Below are 18,477 nucleotides of genomic sequence, written 5' to 3'. Positions count from 1 at the left end.
ACTGAGGCATATTTCAGTCTCCCCTTCCTAATTTTAGTTCGGATGTGGAGGCTCTTGACACCCTATACACCTAAAGAATCTGAGATAAATTTTATTACCCAAGGGACTCCTGAGAAAGCACGGGGTTCAAACTGGTCTGGGTTGGCTTGAGAGAGGAAGAGGGAGTGAATTAGGACTTCATAATCTCTAGAGGGTGGGACTAGGGTAGTGCTCCCCATCATGAGCTGTAGATTTGCTAGTTTTAATTTTCTCACTGACAACAAAGTAGAAAACACTGGGCTTATCTGCCTGTCCAAAAGTGGGGGTCAATTTATAAATGCTCCAAGATTTTGGAATTTTTTAACTTTCCATGTGTGTTATTTTGATCATTGACTGTCTTTTCTTGTAAAGCTTATTTTCAGGGCCAGTAGTAGCAAAGGGAAGTATAGATGAGAAAGAAGAAACTAGCCAAATAGAATTGGTAGTATTCAGTGACTTACTGAACTTGCATGTGTGTTAAGGAACTACTGAGACAAGGTTTTAAGTCTGGGTAACTCTTGAGAGAATGACCACTATTGCCAGAGAACTTGTGAGAAAAATTGGGAGAGAAAACTTTCCTCACCATTCTGAACGCAATGTTTAGAAAATGTTTGTAAAAGCAGTGTCTTAGCAAATGATTTTTTTTGTAAATATATTTTTTCTTAACATTTTAATAACTATTATAGACATCTATATGACAGGAATAATATGCAAGCAAAATCATATATTTAAAACAAATTTAGTGAAATTGACCAATCATTTAACTAACCTGACTTTTATTCCTTTTACTCTTCTAGTTTAGGACTTCACCTCTTTGGCATAGTTTTTTGTTTTGTTTTGTTTTGAAATAGGTGTCTCTAAACCTTGCACAGAGGGAGGATCCAGAATTCACGTTTCCATGTACTCAGATACTGTGAACAGACCGGAGTTTGGAATTGCAACCCGGTTGGACAGCAGGCTTACGAAAAAGATCGGCATTGGCGCCGCTGGCCTTGCGTCGGGGGCCGGAATGCCGCTGCGTCGGAGAACGGGTAAAACCCTGCGCATGTCCTCTCCGGCCCCCTCTTAGTCTGTTAGAAAAGAAACCCGGATGTGCGGGGGGGGGGGGGGAGGAAGAGCTGGGGTCTACCCATGAGGCAGCGCGTGTGGTTATATCCGTCTGCCATGGTCTAAGGTTCTCATTCTGCGCTGCGAGTCACCAGAGGCCGCTGCAGTTGCTGGCTGCCGCCTGGTGTTTTCGCGCTCCTCCCTTTCCTCCTCCTCTTTTTCCTCCTTAGAGTCCCAGTCTGGCCGACCTGTTCTGCTCGCGGTAAGTGTCCACCACCCCGCCGGCGCTGCGAGAAAGCGCGAAAGCGGGCAGTCTCGCCCGCGCGCGCGGTCGCGGTCGCTATCGCTTTCCTCTGGGGTAGCCGTGTCGGCCAGGCGGTGAGGAAGGAGGCAGGTTAAGGATCTGGATGCCGGCGTTGGTCGCCGGGATCTCCCGGGCGCCGGGCGCGGGGGAGGGGACGGGCGCGGTGGCCGCGATGCTGGGTGGGCCACCATCTTGCGCCAGCCCTGGTGGGGGAGGGCTATCGGGGACTGGCTGCTCGGCGGCTTGGTTTGGCGGGCAGCTCAGGCCATGGCTGCGCGGAACCACTGCCTCTGCCTCCTCCTCTCCTGGGGCCTGTGTGTCTGTCTGTCCCCAGACTGATTTGGGCTTTTCTTTCTGGAGGCAACTCTCTTTGGTCTTTTGTACATTCGATACCGATGTTTGGCCAGACCCGCCCACCCCCAAGTCTCTAAAGTCCTAGAAAAGGAGACCAGAGAGGGTTCTAAACTTTCAGGCTTCAGGGGCCTTTGGGCCCATTTTTTCTGACCAGGTTCCCCCCACCCAGGTTACTGGTCATGTAGCGCTCATACCCTTGTTCTTGCCAAAGGGACTTCGCTCCTCCGTCATAGAATTCGTGTTCCATTCCGTTATTGTCTAGAGGAGAAGAGCCCTGGGGGGTAGAGTTGGATACACATTTTGTGTGTGTGCTTTTTAACTGAGCTTTGCATGTTTTACTTAACGGGAGAAAAATATCTCATTCTGAGGTTTTACCCTTCTCTAGACATGAAGGGAGTTCCTCTTAACTCATCTCAAGTCTTGATGCTTTTATTAAGGAGATATAAAAAGGAAATGTCAAGTGCACCAGCTTCTGCAATCACGGGAGAGATTCATCCAAAGGATTCTCTTTGTTTGCAAAGTATTTTTAGGTTTTTCTTTATTTAATATGTGAACTTAAATTTCGCCTTTTTTGTTTTCAGTTTTGGACTGTGAGTTTTAATGTCTTTTAGTGCCATTAAACATAAAATTGAAACCAAGAAATAGAGTTTTAAACTACAAAAGTCGCAGCATTTGTGCGATGTCCTGCTTTAGGGGGTGATAACTCGAGCTGTGTTCTTAAGGATAAACTTTACCAACCGATGAAGGCACTGGGTTGCTTATAAAATTAAGTTGGGCCGTATGCCCTTGCTGTTTTAACATCAGTACAAATTCTACTGCAATTGCATTTGTATATGTGTATCTTGTATTTGTATATTCATTGATATCACCCATTTTGAGGTGGGCTATGGGGTGTTGATAAAACTGTTTAGAAGGTGAGGAAACAGCCTCAAGGAAAAACTTTACTGACGTCATAATGGCTAAGAATTGATAGGATGGTTTCTTAAACTTAGGTCTCCTAACTCTTCACCCAATATTCAATCTACTGTATTGTGTCCCATTTTTTTATGGGAGTGAGGTGGTAAAGAATAAACAAGGGGGCTCACCTAAAAAATAAATATTTTTCAATTCTCCTTTTTTTTCTATTTTTATTTTTAAGGCTTCATATCTTTTCAACTTTTTAGTATTTAAATACTATTGTTATTATTTCCAAGCATGTTGGAAAAGTTGAAGAATAACCCATTTTAAAAAGTTCCAATATTGAAAGGGTTCCAAATTTCAGCTTCCTCTTTTCAACCTATTTTCTTCAGTTACATTTTCTAGTCCAATCAATTTCTTTAGCCCAGTGTTTTACTACTCAGCATCAGCTTTTTTAGTTGAAGATGTGAGTAAGGGGGAAAGGCTATATGATTCTGTCCCTCCTCTTCTCTCCTATTTGTTCTCCTTATTGAGGAGGACATTTAGAACTATACCAAAATGTTTTTTGTTGCTTTTGTTATACTAATTGGACAGGGGAAATACCGGAATGAATAGCAATTTTTGTAAATAGAAAGTAATCCATAGTTTTGGTGACAGATAAAATATTGGAAATTTATATTGAAAATATGTTATTTCAAACGTAACTTTCCAAAGATCAGAAATACTATTTATAACCTATTCATTAATTAAATATATAACTGAGTTTTTTTCTGTCCTCCTGCTTCAAGAGCGACTTAAAAATGTTTGGTTTTCAGTCAGGTTGTTTTAAATAATGACTCGGAGACTTGGTTTACTCAGTAATTTCTATCAAAAGTGTATGTCTAGACTTTTTTGATTCATTCTCTGCAAAGCAGTTTTCTTTTAAGGAGTGTTTTTGGGGTTTTTTTTAATCCTGAATATGTCAGGACAAATAGTCATCACTATAACATTTTTATTTTATTTTTTATATTTTAACTCACTTTACAGTTAATTTAGTAAAGAAATAGTGAAACCAAATTTATTAGATATTTAATAAGGATTTAGACATGGTGTACTTGTTTGTATGTGCTTAGATACACAAGATACATTTCAGAAGCTGATTAAAGAATCCAAATGTCTTTTATTAAGATAAATAGTAAAGACATTTGCAAAAATATAATCAGTGCCACTCTTCTCATTTTTTTGTTTTACAAAATAGTTATTTTCATTAAAATTATATGAAAATGTATTAGGCTTATTATTGCTTTAAGTAAACTAATACGTATTAAATTTTTTAACAGTTTCAATTTCTAATATGTTAAGTTTCAATAGATATAATCCACATAAATGAAAAACTCATCGAGGTCCTTAATAAGTTTTAAAAATGAAAAGAGTTCCTGAGATCAAAATGTTTGAGAACTGTTGATCTGTAATACTTTATTTGTGACGGTATTTTAACAGTTCGTTACATGAACTAGAATTTTGTTTTTAGTGCAAAATACTATACGGTAATTTTTCATGTGCTTTGCTTTCCCAGTAGTGCTCCAAGGAATGTGTTCATTTTACATATAGAAAAACTAAACTCAAAGAGGTTGATTAAATATTCTATAGATTAGGCAACGAGAAAGTGGTAGACTCCAAATTCCCACTTAGTTATTCAGCCTCTACGTCCAGTGTTCCCATCATTGTTCTCTATATTTTTACTTGATATTTTCCCTAGTGTATAAGATTTACCCCTATAAGGTGTGAATTAATACTTCCTGAGGTTATTTTAGGAATTAGTAATTATAGGATATCTTATGAAACTTATTAAATATATTAATATAGTTTGGCTTTGAAAGGCCAATTATGCATTAGTCTTTTTTTCATGTTATTTTACATATGAATTACAACAAAAGCATGTTTTTATGGATAAAATCTTTAGCCTGAATATAATATGAAAATTACTTTGCAGAAAGTAAGGTTTACTATAGTGCCCCATCCCAAAGACTTAACGAAAAGAAAATGTTTTAAAATATAGGCACTCTTTGCAAAGTGTTATGCTAATGAATTTTAAATCATAGTGTCAACTAGCTATTTTCTACAAATAGAGACAAAAGTTGAAAACCTAAATAAAATTAGGGGCAAAATAATAAAATTATTAAAGAAATATCTTCTCAAAATGTACTTGGACTTCATGTGTTCAGGCTTTCAAGAAAACAAATAATTCCCACTTGGACAAAAAGATGGTGAGCCTGTTTTACTTCTAATTTACGCAGTCTGACAATTAAGTTCGCGAACTTGTTGCAACAATGGTGCTGACATTTTTTGATACCAGAAGGATTATTCATTATGAATTTGTACCAACTGGACAAACAGTTAACCAAGTTTACTCTTTGAAAGTGCTGAAAAATCGGCGTGAAAAGTTACACGAAAACAACCTGAACTTTTCACCAACAATTCATGGCTCTTGCATCAAAACAGTGCACCAACTCACAAGGCACTGTCTGTGAGCGAGCTTTTAGCCAGTAAACAAATAACTGTATTGGAACACCCTCCCTACTCACCCGATATGGCCCCCAATGACTTCTTACTTTACCCGAAGATAAAGGAAATATCAAAAGACATTTTGATGACATTCAGGATATCAAGGGTAATATGACAGCTCTGGTGCTTTCAAAATTGCTTTGAAGGGTGAACTAGGTGCTGGCATAGCTTCCCAAGGGGAGTACTTCAAAGGTGACCATAGTGATATTCAGCAGTGAGGTATGTAGCACTTTAACTAGGATGAGTTCACAAACTTAGTTGTCTGACTTCATATGTGTGATTTGTTCTCAAAACCTGGTTTGAGAGTGAATTGCTTAGGTGCTGGCGAAATTGTCTAAGGAACCAAAGGGTATAATCCAGTTATCTTTGATTTGAGTACTGTACAAGTTAATTCCTGTTATAAGAAAAAGGTTTTTGCAGACACCCTCCTATTTAAAATCTTTAAAATATTCTTAGAGCACTTACACAACCGTGGAACAAAATAATCAAAATTACAAAATCAATGCTATTTGAATAAACTTTAATACATTGGATGAATAATATATTTTGTTGAAACCGTTATTGCCTACTTTTATTGAGTTTTTAATACCTATAATTCATATTTATCTGAATAATACCAATATTTTTATATTTGAACCTTTGCAATATCTTCATTTCTATAGCTAACCATATTGTCATTGTGCTAATGCATCATTTAGATATTCTCTCCCTCTGATGTTTTATTATTAGCCAGCAGCAGTAATAAAAGTTATAGTACTTGATGACAATGCAATAGTAAATACAGACAAAAGCATGAGTACTGATAGGATCCAGCAATTCCACTTCTGGGTGTTTATCCAAAGGAAACAAAAACACTAACTTGAAAGGATATCTGCACCCCCAAGTTTATTGCAGCATTATTTACAATAGCCAAGACATGGAAACAACATAAGCATCCATCGAGGGATGAATGGAGAAGATGTGTGTATGTGTGATATATATATATATGCAATAAAAAAATTACTGAGTCGTTAAATTAAAAAAGGAAATCCTACCATTTGCAACAACATAGATGGACCTTGAGGGCATTATGCTAAGTGTAATATGTCATACAGAAAGAAAAATACTGTTTGATCTCATTTATATGTGGAATCTAAAAAAACAAACTCAATACAGAGAACAATTGGTGGTTGCCAGAGGTGGGAGTTGGGAGGTGGGCGAATTGGGGGAAAGTGGTCAAAAGATACAAACTTCCAGTTATAAAATAAGTCCTGTGGATGTAATGTACAGCATGTTGACTGTAATCAATAAGACTATTGAATATTTTAAAGTTGCTAAGCGAGTAGATCTTAAAAGTTTTCATCACAAGAAAAAAAATTGTAACTGTGGTGATGGATGTTAAGTAGACTTATTGTGATCACAATATACATAAATTGAATCATGTACACCTGAAACTACTATAATGTATAACTAATAATATGTCAATTATATCTCAATTTTTAAAACCATGAGTACTGAAATTATGGGACAGCATAGTTATAAGGTGGCCATCTAGATGATTCCAGAGCATGCTAATGTTAATTTTTTAGATAGAAAGCAAAACAATATATTGTTTTAGAACTCAGTTGCACCATCTGAATATATGTTTTCCCCAGAGATTTGTTAGTTTAAAAAATGTTGTAGTAATCCATTGGTAAATGTGTTATTGCTCTTCAATACAAGTACCAGAAACCTAGCTCAAAAATAAACAATTATTTCCTCTTAACTGAAATGTCTTACTAGTCAATATGCTTCAAGAATGGCTAGCTTCAGGTGTTTAAGTGGTATCAGAATTTGAACGTCTCCCTTCCCTACCCTCTATTTCTCTACCCCAGAGTGTTATGGCTTTGCTCTTCTCTTGGTTGGCTTCTTTTTAGGCAGTCTTTCTCCACATAGTAACTCCACCACTCCCAGCTTTATATCCTACCAGCTTATTATTTTCTTAACAGCCTTATTGAGATATAATTCATATAACATACAATTCACCCATTTGAAGTGTATAATTCAATGGTTTTAGTATATTCATTGTGCTGTCCAACCATCACCACAGTTTTAAAATGTGTCCATCATCCCAAAAAGAAACCCATTCTCCCCAACCCTCCCAACCCTAAGCCACCACTATTCTACTTTCTGTTTTTATGGATTTGCTGTTTCTGGAAATTTCATATAAATGAAATCATACAATACGTGGTCTTTTTGACTGGCTTTTTCACTTAATATAATGTTCTCCAGGTCCATCCATATTGTAGTATGTATCAGTACTTCATTCCTTTTTATGACTGAATATTATTGCATAGTATAGGTACATCACATTTTGTTTACCTATTCATCAGCCAGACATTTGGGTTTCTACTTTTTGGCTATTATCAGTAATGCTGCTATGAACATTTCTGTAAACATTTTTCTGTGGACATATATTTTCAGTTCTCTTGGTAGGAGTGGAATTGCTGATTCATATGGTAACTTTATGTTTAACTTTATGAGGAACTGCCAAAGTGTTTTTCAGTGTCTGCACCATTTCATATTCTCACCAGCAATGTATAAGGATTCCCATTTCTCTATATCTTTGCCAATGCTTGTTATTATCTGTCTGTTTTATTATAGCCATCTTAGTGGGTGTGAAATGGTATCCATTAATTTTTAAAATATTTTTCTTGTGGTAAAATATACATAACATACAATTTACCATTTGAACTATTTTAATCCATTATTATTTTTTTAATTTTTGTAGAATGAACTCTTAAAAGAATGTTGGATTTCAAATATATAAAAGGTGAAAACAAAAAAAAATATTAAATAATTATAATTTACACAGGCAGCCACCAAAAACTGAGTGGATGTGTCCAAAGAGGTGTTTGTCAGTTACTTGGAATTCATTCCCTCCCCCCACAGAAACAGTGTATTAAATTTGAGCATAGTTTCTCTACCTGACTCAATAGCTGAAGTGGCGAGTTCTTTACTTTTCTGCGTATTTTGATGCCAACTCTTGAGTTGCAGGACCTAGAGAACCTCTGGAGTTGCTATTGTAGGAGCTCCAAGATTCTCACTGCATGTTTTGCTGGATATTGCATTTCTCTGACAGATGATTTAATCTCCCATAGAATTATTTGCCCTGCCACCAAAACTCTGAGGTGATGACTTGAGAGTTTTTGTGGTGATAGTTTTGGAGGGCTCAACTACCTTATTGGGTAGCACAGCTTTAGACTGAAGTTGTAATTCTAAATGGCATCTGAGGATTTCTGACTCTTTAAAGTGTTTGTCAGTGTACCAATTGAGGCTCCTTGTTGGCTGCGATGGGCACTAAAAGCCATCTCTGTAGTCATAGACAGTAGATAGGACTTGTTTATATATACTAGTTGTACATTTAGTACTAATTTTAGGGTATTTGTGCCAATAGATGTTTTACATGATCATTTAATAAAAGTGTTCTATATGAGTTATATAGGCTGTGCAGTTGTGACTCTTAAAAAATATTGTGTATTCTTGGCAGCAGTAGGTCCTTAATGCTGAAAAAGAATTGTTACGTATTCATCTATTTAACATATGCATTACCTTAATTGTAGTTGCAGGACAAGTGATAACTATTCAAATAATTGAGTTAAAGAGATTTGAATAGTCAAACCTCAGAACTAGGGAAACTTACTTAAGTACTGAATTTACTAGAGATTGTAATAGTAATTCACACATTTATAGCAGAACCTCTTCTGGAGTTAAAGTAGTTCCCCCTCCTTTGGTCTAATTCAGTCTAAATAATTTGGAATTTGAAATGGAAAAAAAAACAGGAAAGTTTGCTTTTGCAGTCTAAGGATAAAGACAAATGTGAAGACTCAATTAGCTGTTTACCCTAATACTTTGTATTTGTGATGTCTAATTTTTTTTACTTTTTTGGTTTATAACTGAAAAAGCTTTTAAAAGTATGTTTATTTTGTATGTAAATATGTAGTATGTGCATGAGAATTCAGAACACAAATTCCTGTTTAAAGAAACTAAGTGTTTTTGTTTTATAATGTTTAGTTTAACAGCTTTTTTAAAAGCCCAAAGAACCATAGACATATAAGATTGTAAACTGCTGAAGGCAAGGACTATGATTTATTCATCTTAATTTTTTTCCCTAGAACTGAGCACATTACCTTGAGCACAGAAGTCAATGAGTAAATATTTTTAATAAATTAATCTATGATGAAATTTATCCAACTCTCTTTCTGTTTCTAAGTGTTGATAAAAAAAATATAAGCATTCCTGGAGCCATTTTTCAGCTGCCTGCCGCAGCACCGGTTGCCGGCACCGCCTCGCAATCCGTTGCATCGGCCGCCCCCGACGCCTCCAACTCCCATCAGGGCCCGATATCTGTGCGGACCGGATCCTCCTCTCTCCAGAGCCCCGATTATTTTTGGCCCTCGGTGCCCGTCTGTTGCCGAAAAATAAAAAAAATAAAAATAAAAATAAAATATAAACAAAATTTCTTGGAACATATTTTTTTTATAATAATAATTACATTTATTTCTGATGTGAAACATAAGAAACAGTTAAAGATTAATATCACTTAGCATTTCAAAATTCAGATATACTAAAACATAATTTATAGGGTGATTACTCATCTTTACAAAAGGATGCCTTTCAAAGATTATTTGTAATCTAATAATTCATCAGATTCTTCAAGTAATAAATTTTAATGCATTCATTTTATTCACTAAATTTGCATTCATTCAGAAATGAACCAATTATGGAAAGTAAGTAGCGTGTATATATCAAGCACATCAAACTCAAATGGTAAGCTTTTTGTAGAAGTATTAAATGTGTGTACACTTAATTTAACAAATCCACCCTAATAGTAGGTATCTTTATTTTATAGGTCAGAAAACTAACGCCTAACTTGCTACCTTGTCTGGAGTCACATGGTGAGTTTGCTCCAGATCCAAATCAGACTCAAAGAATTAGGAATCTTGAGTTTCATGCTTCAATATTTGGTGTTAAAGTAATTCATAAAATTCATTGGTGTCATATGTTGGTGCTTAGGTGACTCTGAAACTTGATGGACGACAACAAAACTTTTCAACCAAAAAGTAAGTATTGCTATTGCAAGTGATACTAGTAATATCTGTGGCTTATATACTTAATAACCTTGCTTCAAGAAAAAGGGTGAGAAAAGTAGAGGTGGGCACATCTTTAAAAAACAATTAACATTTATTAAAGTAATACATGCCCATAGTAAAAAAGAACAATACACAATACAAATGTTACTAAAGTAGAAATATAGTGTTTTTTCCTCATTTAAAGAGATAATTACTATTGTTGGTTTGGTATACATAATCACAAACATTTTTGTGTACAGACAAAATAAGTTATTCCTAAATAAAATCATACTATATATGCTATTATGTGCCTTTAAGTAATTTTGACTCTACAGTCTATCTTGAAATATATTGACAGTGGCAGTACCTGGTTAAAAAGAATGAGGAAGACCTATGTGACAATATGGTGTCAAGACCATGGTATTGACATACATAGAAATGATTTTTTTAATTAAAGTTTATTAGAGTGACAATTGTTAGTAAAGTTACATAGAATTCAGGTGTACAATTCTGTAATACATCATCTATTTATCACATTGTGTGCTCACCATCTAGAATCAGTTCTCTTTTCATCACCATGTATGTGACCCCCTTTGCCCTCATCTACCATCACCTCCCCGCCCCTTACTCTCTGGTAAGCACTAAACTATCCTCCGTGTCTATGAGTTTTTGTTTCTTCATTTGTTTGTCTTGTTCTTTTGTTGTTTACAGTTTTGTATACCACATATGAGTGAAACCATTTGGTTCTCTTCTTTTTCTGTCTGACTCATTTCGCTCAGCATAATCTCACGAATGTTGTCACAAATGGTACTATTTCATCTTTTCCTATGGCAGAATAGTATTCCATTCTGCAGACATAATACATACCACAACGTCTTTATCCAATCATTTATGGAAGGATACTTTGGTTGTTTCCATGTCTTGTCCACCAAAAATAAAGCTGCAATGAACATTGGAGCACATATGTCTTTATGGATAAATGTCTTTAGATTTTTTGGGTAGATACCCAGGAGAGGGATTGCTGGGTCCTATGGTAATTCTATTCTTAATTTTCTGAGGAACCTCCACACTGCTTTCCATAACGGCTGCACCAGTCTGCATTCCCACCAACAGTGTATGAGGGTTCCTTTTTCTCCACAACCTCTCCAACATTTGTTACTATTTGTCTTATTGATGATAGCCATTCTGACTGGGGTGAGGTGATATCTCATTGTGGCTTTCATTTGCATTTCTCTGATGATTAGTGATGTTGAGCATTTTTTCATATGTCTATTTGCCATTTGTTTCTCCTCTTCGGAGAAATGTCTCTTCAGGTCCTCTGCCCATTTATCAATTGGGTTGTTTGTTTTTCTGTTGTTGAGTTGTATGAGTTCCTTATATATTTTGGATATTAGTCCCTTATTGGAAGCTTTGTTTTCAAAAATTTTCTCCCACTTGGTTGGTTTCCTCTTTATTTTGTCGATGGTTTCTTTTGCTGTGCAGAAGCTTTTTAGTTTCATATAATTCAATTCATTTATTTTAGCTTTTACTTGCCTTGCCTTTGAAGTAAAATTCATAAAATGCTCTTTGAACCCCAGGTCCATAAGTTTAGTACCTATGTTTTTTTCGATGCAGTTTATTTTTTCAGGTCTTATGTTTAGGTCTTTCATCCATTTAGAGTTAATTTTGGTACATGGTGAGAGATAGAAGTCTAGTGTCATTCTTTTAAACGTGGCTTTCCAATTCTGCCAGCACCATTTATTGAAGAGACTGTCTTTTCTCTATTGTACGTTTTTTGCTTCTTTGTCGGAAGTTATCTGTCCACATTCATGCAGGTTTATTTCTGGGTTCTCAATTCTATTCCATTGCTCCATGTGTCTGTGTGTGTTTTTTTTGTGTTGTGTTTTTTTTTTTTTTTGCCAAAGCCATACTTTTTTTATTATTTGTTGCCCTGTAGTACAAGCTGAAGTCAGGGAGTGTGATACCTCCAGCATTGTTCTTTTTTTTGGATTGCTTTAGCTATTCAGGGTCTTTTGTGGTTCCATACAAATCTGATGATTTTTGTTCTATTTCTTTAAAAAATGCTATTGAGATTTTGATGGGGGTTGCGTTATATCTGTATATTGCCTTGAGTAATATGGTCATTTTACCTATGTTGATTCTTTCAATCCATGAACACGGAATGTCTTTCCATTTCTTTGTGTCTTCAATTTCTTCTAAAAATATCTTACAGTTCTCAATATGTAAGTCTTTCACATCTTTGGTTAATTTTATTCCTAGGTATTTTATTCTTTTTGTTGCAATGGCAAAAGGAATTGGTTTGTCTTTTTTTCAGTTTCTTTTTTTGAGATTTCATTGTCAGTATGTACCGTGTTTCCCTGAAAATAAAACCTAGCCGAACAATAAGCTCTAATGCATCTTTTGGAACAAAAATTAATATGAGACCTGCTCTTATTTAGCTATAATACAAGACCGGGTCTAATATATAATACCGGGTCTTGTATTAATTTTTGCTCCAAAAGACATATTACACCTGATTATCTGTGTAGGTCTTATTTTTGGGAAAACACGGTAGAAATGCAGTGGACTTTTGTACATTTTGTAGCCAGCAACTTGACTGTAGTTGTTTATTGTTTCTAATAGCTTTTTGTATATAGCATCACATCTGTATATAGCATCACATCATGTACAAAAAGTGAGAATTTAACTTCTTCATTCCCAATTGGATGTGTTTTATTTCTTTCTCTTGCCTAATTGCTCTGGCTGGGACTTCCAATACTATGTTGAAAAACAGAGTTGATAGGGGACAGCCCTGTCGTGTTCCTCAACATAGAGCAAAATACTTCTGTTTTTCAGCATTAATTACGGTATTAGCTGAGGGTTTGTCATATATGGCCTTTATTATGTTAAGGTATTTTCCTTCTATACCTATTTTATTAAGTGGTTTAATCATAAATGATTGTTGTATATTGTCAAACGCTTTTTTTTCTGCATCTTTTGATATAATCATATTTTTTTGTCCTTTATTTTGTTTATGTGATGTATCACATTGATGGATTTGCGTATGTTGAACCATCCTTGTGCCCCTGGCATGAACCCCACTTGCTCGTGATGTGTAATCTTTTTAATGCATTGTTGCATTCGATTTGCTAAAATTTTGTTTAGGATTTTCACATAAATATTTATCAGACATGTTGGCCTGTAATTTTCTTTTTTTGTGTTATCCTTACCAGGTTTTGGTATCAGGGTAACGTTGACCTCATAAAATGAGTTAGGGAGTACTGTCTCTTCTTCAGTCTTTTGGAAGACTTTCAGTATTAGATCCTCTTTGAATGTTTGGTAGAATTCACTAGTGAAGCCATCTGGTCCCAGACTTTTGCTTTTGGGGAGGTTTCAGATGACTGATTCAGTTTCCTTACTGGTGATCAGTCTATTTAGCTTTTCCAATTTTTCGTGATTCTGCTTTGGAAGGCTTTATTTTTCTAAGAACTTTCCCATTTCTTCTAGGTTATTGAATTTGGTGGCATATAGCTCTTCATAGTATTCTTGGATGTATAATACTTTGTATTTCTGTGGCATCCATGGTAACTTTCCCCCTTTCATTTCTGATTTTGTTTGTGTCTTTTGTCTTCTTATCTTACTGAGTCTAGTCAAGGGTTTGTCATTTTTATTGATGTTTTCAAACAACCAGCTCTCACATTAATTTTTTTCTATTGTCCTTTTGTTCTCTATTTCATTTACTTCTGCTCTGATTTTATTATTTCCATCCTTCAGCTGAGTTTGGGTTTCATTTGTTCTTCTTTTTCTAGTTCTTTAAGGTGTAACGAGAGGTTACTTATCTGGGATTTTTCTTGTTTCTTGAGATAGGCCTGTAATGATATAAATTTCTCTCTTAAAACTGTTTTCACTGCATCCCAAAAATTTTGGTAGGATGTATTTTCATTCTCATTGGTTTCTATGTATCTTTTGATCTCTCCTATCATTTCTTCTTTGACTCCTTCATGTTTTAAAAGCATTTTGATTAATCTCGACATATTTGTGGTTTTTCATGCTTTCTTTTTGCAGTTGATATCCAATTTCAAAGCCTTCTGATCAGCTAATATGGTCGGTATGACTTCAATCTTCTTAAATTTGCTGAGGCAAGTTTTATGTCCCAATATATGGTCTATCCTTGAGAATGTTCCATGTGCACTAGAAAGTAATGTACAGTCTAATGTTCTAAGATGAAGTGCTCTATATATGTCAATTATGTCCATTTTATCTAATGTGTCATTTAGGACTGATATTTCTTTTCCTTATTTCCTGTTTGGATGATCTAGCCATAGCTGTCAATGATGTATTTAGGTCCCCTAGTATAATGGTGTTTTGGTCGGTTTCTCCCTTTAGTTCTGTTAACAGTTGCTTAGTATATTTCTGTGCTCCCTGATTGGGGGCACAAATATTGATGACTGTTATGTCTTCTTGTTTTATAGTTAACCTTTACCATTATGAAATGTCCATCTATGTCTCTTGTTGCCTTTTTTATTGAAGTCTGTTTCATCTAATATCAGTATGGCTACACCTGATTATCTCTGGATACCATTTGCTTGGAGTGTCAATTTCCACCCTTTCACTTTGAGTCTATGCTTGTCCTTGTAGCTGAGATGTGTCACTTGGAGGCAGCATATGGTTGGGTTTAGTTTTTTGATCCAGTCTGCTACTCTGTGCCATTTTATTGGTGAGTTCAGACCATTTACATTTAAGGTGATTTTGATACATGAGGATTTCCTATCACTCTATCTTTGGTTTTCTGGTAGGACTGTGTCTGCATTGTTTCTTTGGCTTTTTGTTGCTGTCTGTTATTTCAATGTGGTGATATTCTATGATTTTTCCCTCTGTTTCTTTTTTTTTAATGTTATATACTTCAGTTCTAGATTTTTTTTGAGTGGTTACCATTAAGTTTATGTAAAAGAAAGTTTCGTATTTACAGTATTCCATTTTCTTCAGCATGCTTACTTGCTCCATTCCCTAATGCCACTTTCAGACCTGTACTCACCCCCCCTTTTATGTTTTTGTTGTCACAAAATATCCCTATTTATTCTGGTTGAATAACCTCCTTCAGTATTTCTTGTAGTACAGGTCATGTGTCAGAAATTTCCTCAGTTTGTAGATGTCTAGAAAGGTCTTATTCCTCCTTCATATCCAAAAGATATGTTTGCTGGATATATTATTCTTGGCTCATAATTTCTCTTTTTCATTAGTTTGAATATTTGAGTCTACTCCCTCCTGACTTGGAGAGTTCTCCTGAAAAATCTGATGATAAACTAATGGGCTTTCCTTTGTAGGTTACCGTGTTCTTTTCCCTGCCTGCCTTGAGGATTCTTTGTTTGTTGTTAATTTTTTAAAAGATTTTATTGGGGAAGGGGAACTGGACTTTATTGGGGAACAGTGTGTACTTCCAGGACTTTTTCCAAGTCAAGTTGTTGGCCTTTCAATCTTGGTTGTGGAGGGTGCATCTCAGCTCCAGGTCCAGTTGCTGTTGTCAGTTGCAGGGGGCACAATCCACCATCCCTTGCAGGAGTCAAACCAGCAACCTTGTAGTTGAGAGCCTACACTCCAACCAACTGATCCATCTGGGACCTCAGCAGCAGCTCAGCTCAAGGTGCCGTGTTCAATCTTAGTTGCTGGGCGTGGAGCCCACCATCCCTTGCAGGAGTCGAGGAATCGAACAGGCAGCTTTGAGGTTGAGAGCCCACAGGCCCATGTAGGATTTGAACTGGCAGCCTTCAGCATTAGGACCATGGACTGAGCTCCAACCGACTGAGGCACCAGGCTGGCCCCTTGTTAATTTTTGACAGCTTCAATACAATGTGTCTTGGAGAAGGTCTGTTAGGGTTGAGGTAATTAGGTGTTCTATTTGCTTCTGGGATTCAAGGATCCACTTCTTTTTACAAGTTTGGGAAGTTCTTGTCAACTATTTGTTTCCCTTCTCCCTTTCTTCTTAAGGTATGACCATTATTTTTAATTTGCTCTTTCTGATGGTGTCAGAAAGTTTTTGTAGAATTTCTTTTAACTGTCAAGTCTCTCTCCCATCTTTGTCATTTCCAGATTTCGATCTTCGCTGTCACTGATGCTTTCTTCCATCAGGTCAGCTCTATTACCTAAGCTGGTTATTTCATTCTTCATTTCTTTTGTTGAGTTCTTAATCTCTATTAATTCTGTTTGGTTCTTTTTAAAATTTCAATCTCTTTTGTAAAATGTTCATTTTGTTCTTTGATTGTGTTTCTGAGTTCATTAGACTGCTTCTCTGAGTTTTCTTGCAGCTCGTTGAGTTTTTTCAGAGCTGCAATCTTGAATTCTCTATCTCTTAAGTCACATATTTCCATGTCTTTAAGTTCATTTTCTGGAGACTTTTCATTTTCTTTCTGAGCTGTCTTGTTACCTTGGTTATTCATGGCAATTAGTGAATTATTATTTCTCTTCCTAGGCATCTACAACAGAGTCGGTTCTGCAACAGGCTGGTAGGAAGAGGTCTTTTTCTTTGCTTTCCAGTAGGTGTTGGTAGCATGCTGTATTTTCTTTCCATCTGCAGCATTTAATTCTCTCTCACGCTGTAGTGTTATATTTTCTCTGCACTGTTCTGGCTTCTCACACAATGGGGGGATTTCCTGGAAGGTGGGCTTGTCCTCTCTGAGCAGGTTGCCTAGGTTTCAGGGCACTGCCTCCGTTGGGGGATGTGGAAAGCTCCTAAAGTTCAGAAGCTCTTCCTGCACCAGATTCAGGGCCTTTGTATTTCAGTGACTCTGTTTACCCCTGCAGGGATCTTCCAGATAGGTGGGGATGGGGGCGGGGTGTGCTGTGAAAGGTGGTTGTGAGCAATGGTGGAGACCACCAGCGCATCCCCTAGAGCTCCCTCCCCTTCGCTGGAACTAGTTGGCTGTGAGTCAGTGGCTGTGGGCTGCAGTTCTCAGAACTGCAAATGTTCTTTTCTTTTGATCTGACATTGCTGTCATTCACTTCTAGCACTGAGCATGGGGGAGTGGGTCGAGCTCTGGGAGGATCAGGAGGGGTCAGCTAGTCTCTGTGCCTAAGTGTTTGGTCCTCTGCTTGGCAGTGAGGGCTTAAACTGCCATTTTCACTCTTCTTCCCTCAGTCTTTGCTTGGAGGTCTCTGTCGTGAGCATTGGATTCAGCCGTACCTCACGCGGGACTGTGGGCCATAAGGGGAGCACTAGCAGTTTGAATTCTTCCCTCTTCTGTGGCTGCGGTGGCTCTGGAATATAGAGAGTTCGGAGCTCTGCGGTAGGTCTGCGTCCTGTGCCCACGCGACCCACGTCTTCATACTACCCGCTTCCCTCCTCCCCCCCACACCCAGTTTGCCCACTTTTAGATGATTTCAGTTGCACATCTCTTAGTCTTGCTTGTCTGCTGGGCAAGCAGACAAAGGTGTGGAATTATAGTTGTTCAATTTGTTGTAAATTCCAGGGAAGATTTCAAGAGGCTCATCTCATACCGTCATTTCTATGACATCATCTCCCCTGAAATGATTTTTTAAAATTATCGGTATACATGGATCTCCCTCATTTTTTAGAAGTTTGCATTGCCTGACTTTGCTTAGCCCATAGATTATTGTATGTTAATTGCTGACTGCATATCTAGTAGATTACTGTGTGTAGGAAGAAATACAAAGAAAGATAAATATGTTGTTCTTCACTCGCAAGAAGCTTACTTTGGAGTTAGATGTACGAGTATTCAATTAAAACACATTAATAGTGAGCAGTTTGAGATCATATACAGTAAATATTGAATTGGGTGGCATAGACTATCAATGTAGCAAGAGGTGGAGGAAAAACAAGGTCTAATGGTTTATTGAGGAAGTTGGAATTGAACTTTTGGAATTGAACTGGAATCGAAGAGTTGGGAAGAGGCAGGAAACTGATATTTTGTTGAATATCTCCTTGAAGTTAGGTACTTAATATGGCATTTTCCTGAATTTACCTTACCACTTTGATTAGGTAGGGAGTATACCCATATTAGAAGTAAGGAAACAGATTCAAGTAATTTCTCCAGGGTCACATGATTAGAAATGGTAAAATAAAGATTTGAGCTATTCAATTTAATGTCAAGTTCATGCTTTTTCTACAATACTTGAGTAATGTGAACAGTGTAGGTTAAGGAGAAAGGATATTTTAGATGGAAGAAGCAGTATAAATGAGGGTTCCAAGGGACACAATGAGGATGGTTTTTTTCAAGGACTCAGAATATG

General features: G+C 36.6%; 1 protein-coding gene across 4 annotated transcripts in view; it reads left to right on the top strand.

The window, feature by feature from the left end:
* The first annotated feature begins 1,159 nt into the window (after positions 1-1,159).
* ZNF280C (zinc finger protein 280C) overlaps positions 1,160-18,477 on the top strand; it is a 63,712-nt gene continuing 46,394 nt past the window's right edge. The window contains exons 1-3 of one of the 4 annotated variants that reach the window (XM_019717007.2): positions 1,199-1,327; positions 10,035-10,080; positions 10,199-10,245. In XM_019717007.2, coding sequence (XP_019572566.2) covers positions 10,215-10,245 — 31 coding nt within the window. In that variant the 5' untranslated portion in view covers positions 1,199-1,327; positions 10,035-10,080; positions 10,199-10,214. Of the gene's footprint in view, positions 1,328-10,034; positions 10,081-10,198; positions 10,246-17,374; positions 17,514-18,477 lie in introns of those variants that run through there. The other 3 variants (XM_074323339.1, XM_074323340.1, XM_074323338.1) reach the window with 3 other exon arrangements.

This window comes from Rhinolophus sinicus, chromosome X, assembly GCF_036562045.2.
Source record: "Rhinolophus sinicus isolate RSC01 chromosome X, ASM3656204v1, whole genome shotgun sequence".
NCBI classification, from domain to species: Eukaryota; Metazoa; Chordata; class Mammalia; order Chiroptera; family Rhinolophidae; genus Rhinolophus; species Rhinolophus sinicus.
Note: the sequence above shows the minus strand (reverse complement) of the source record. Positions and strands in the feature narration are given on the sequence as shown.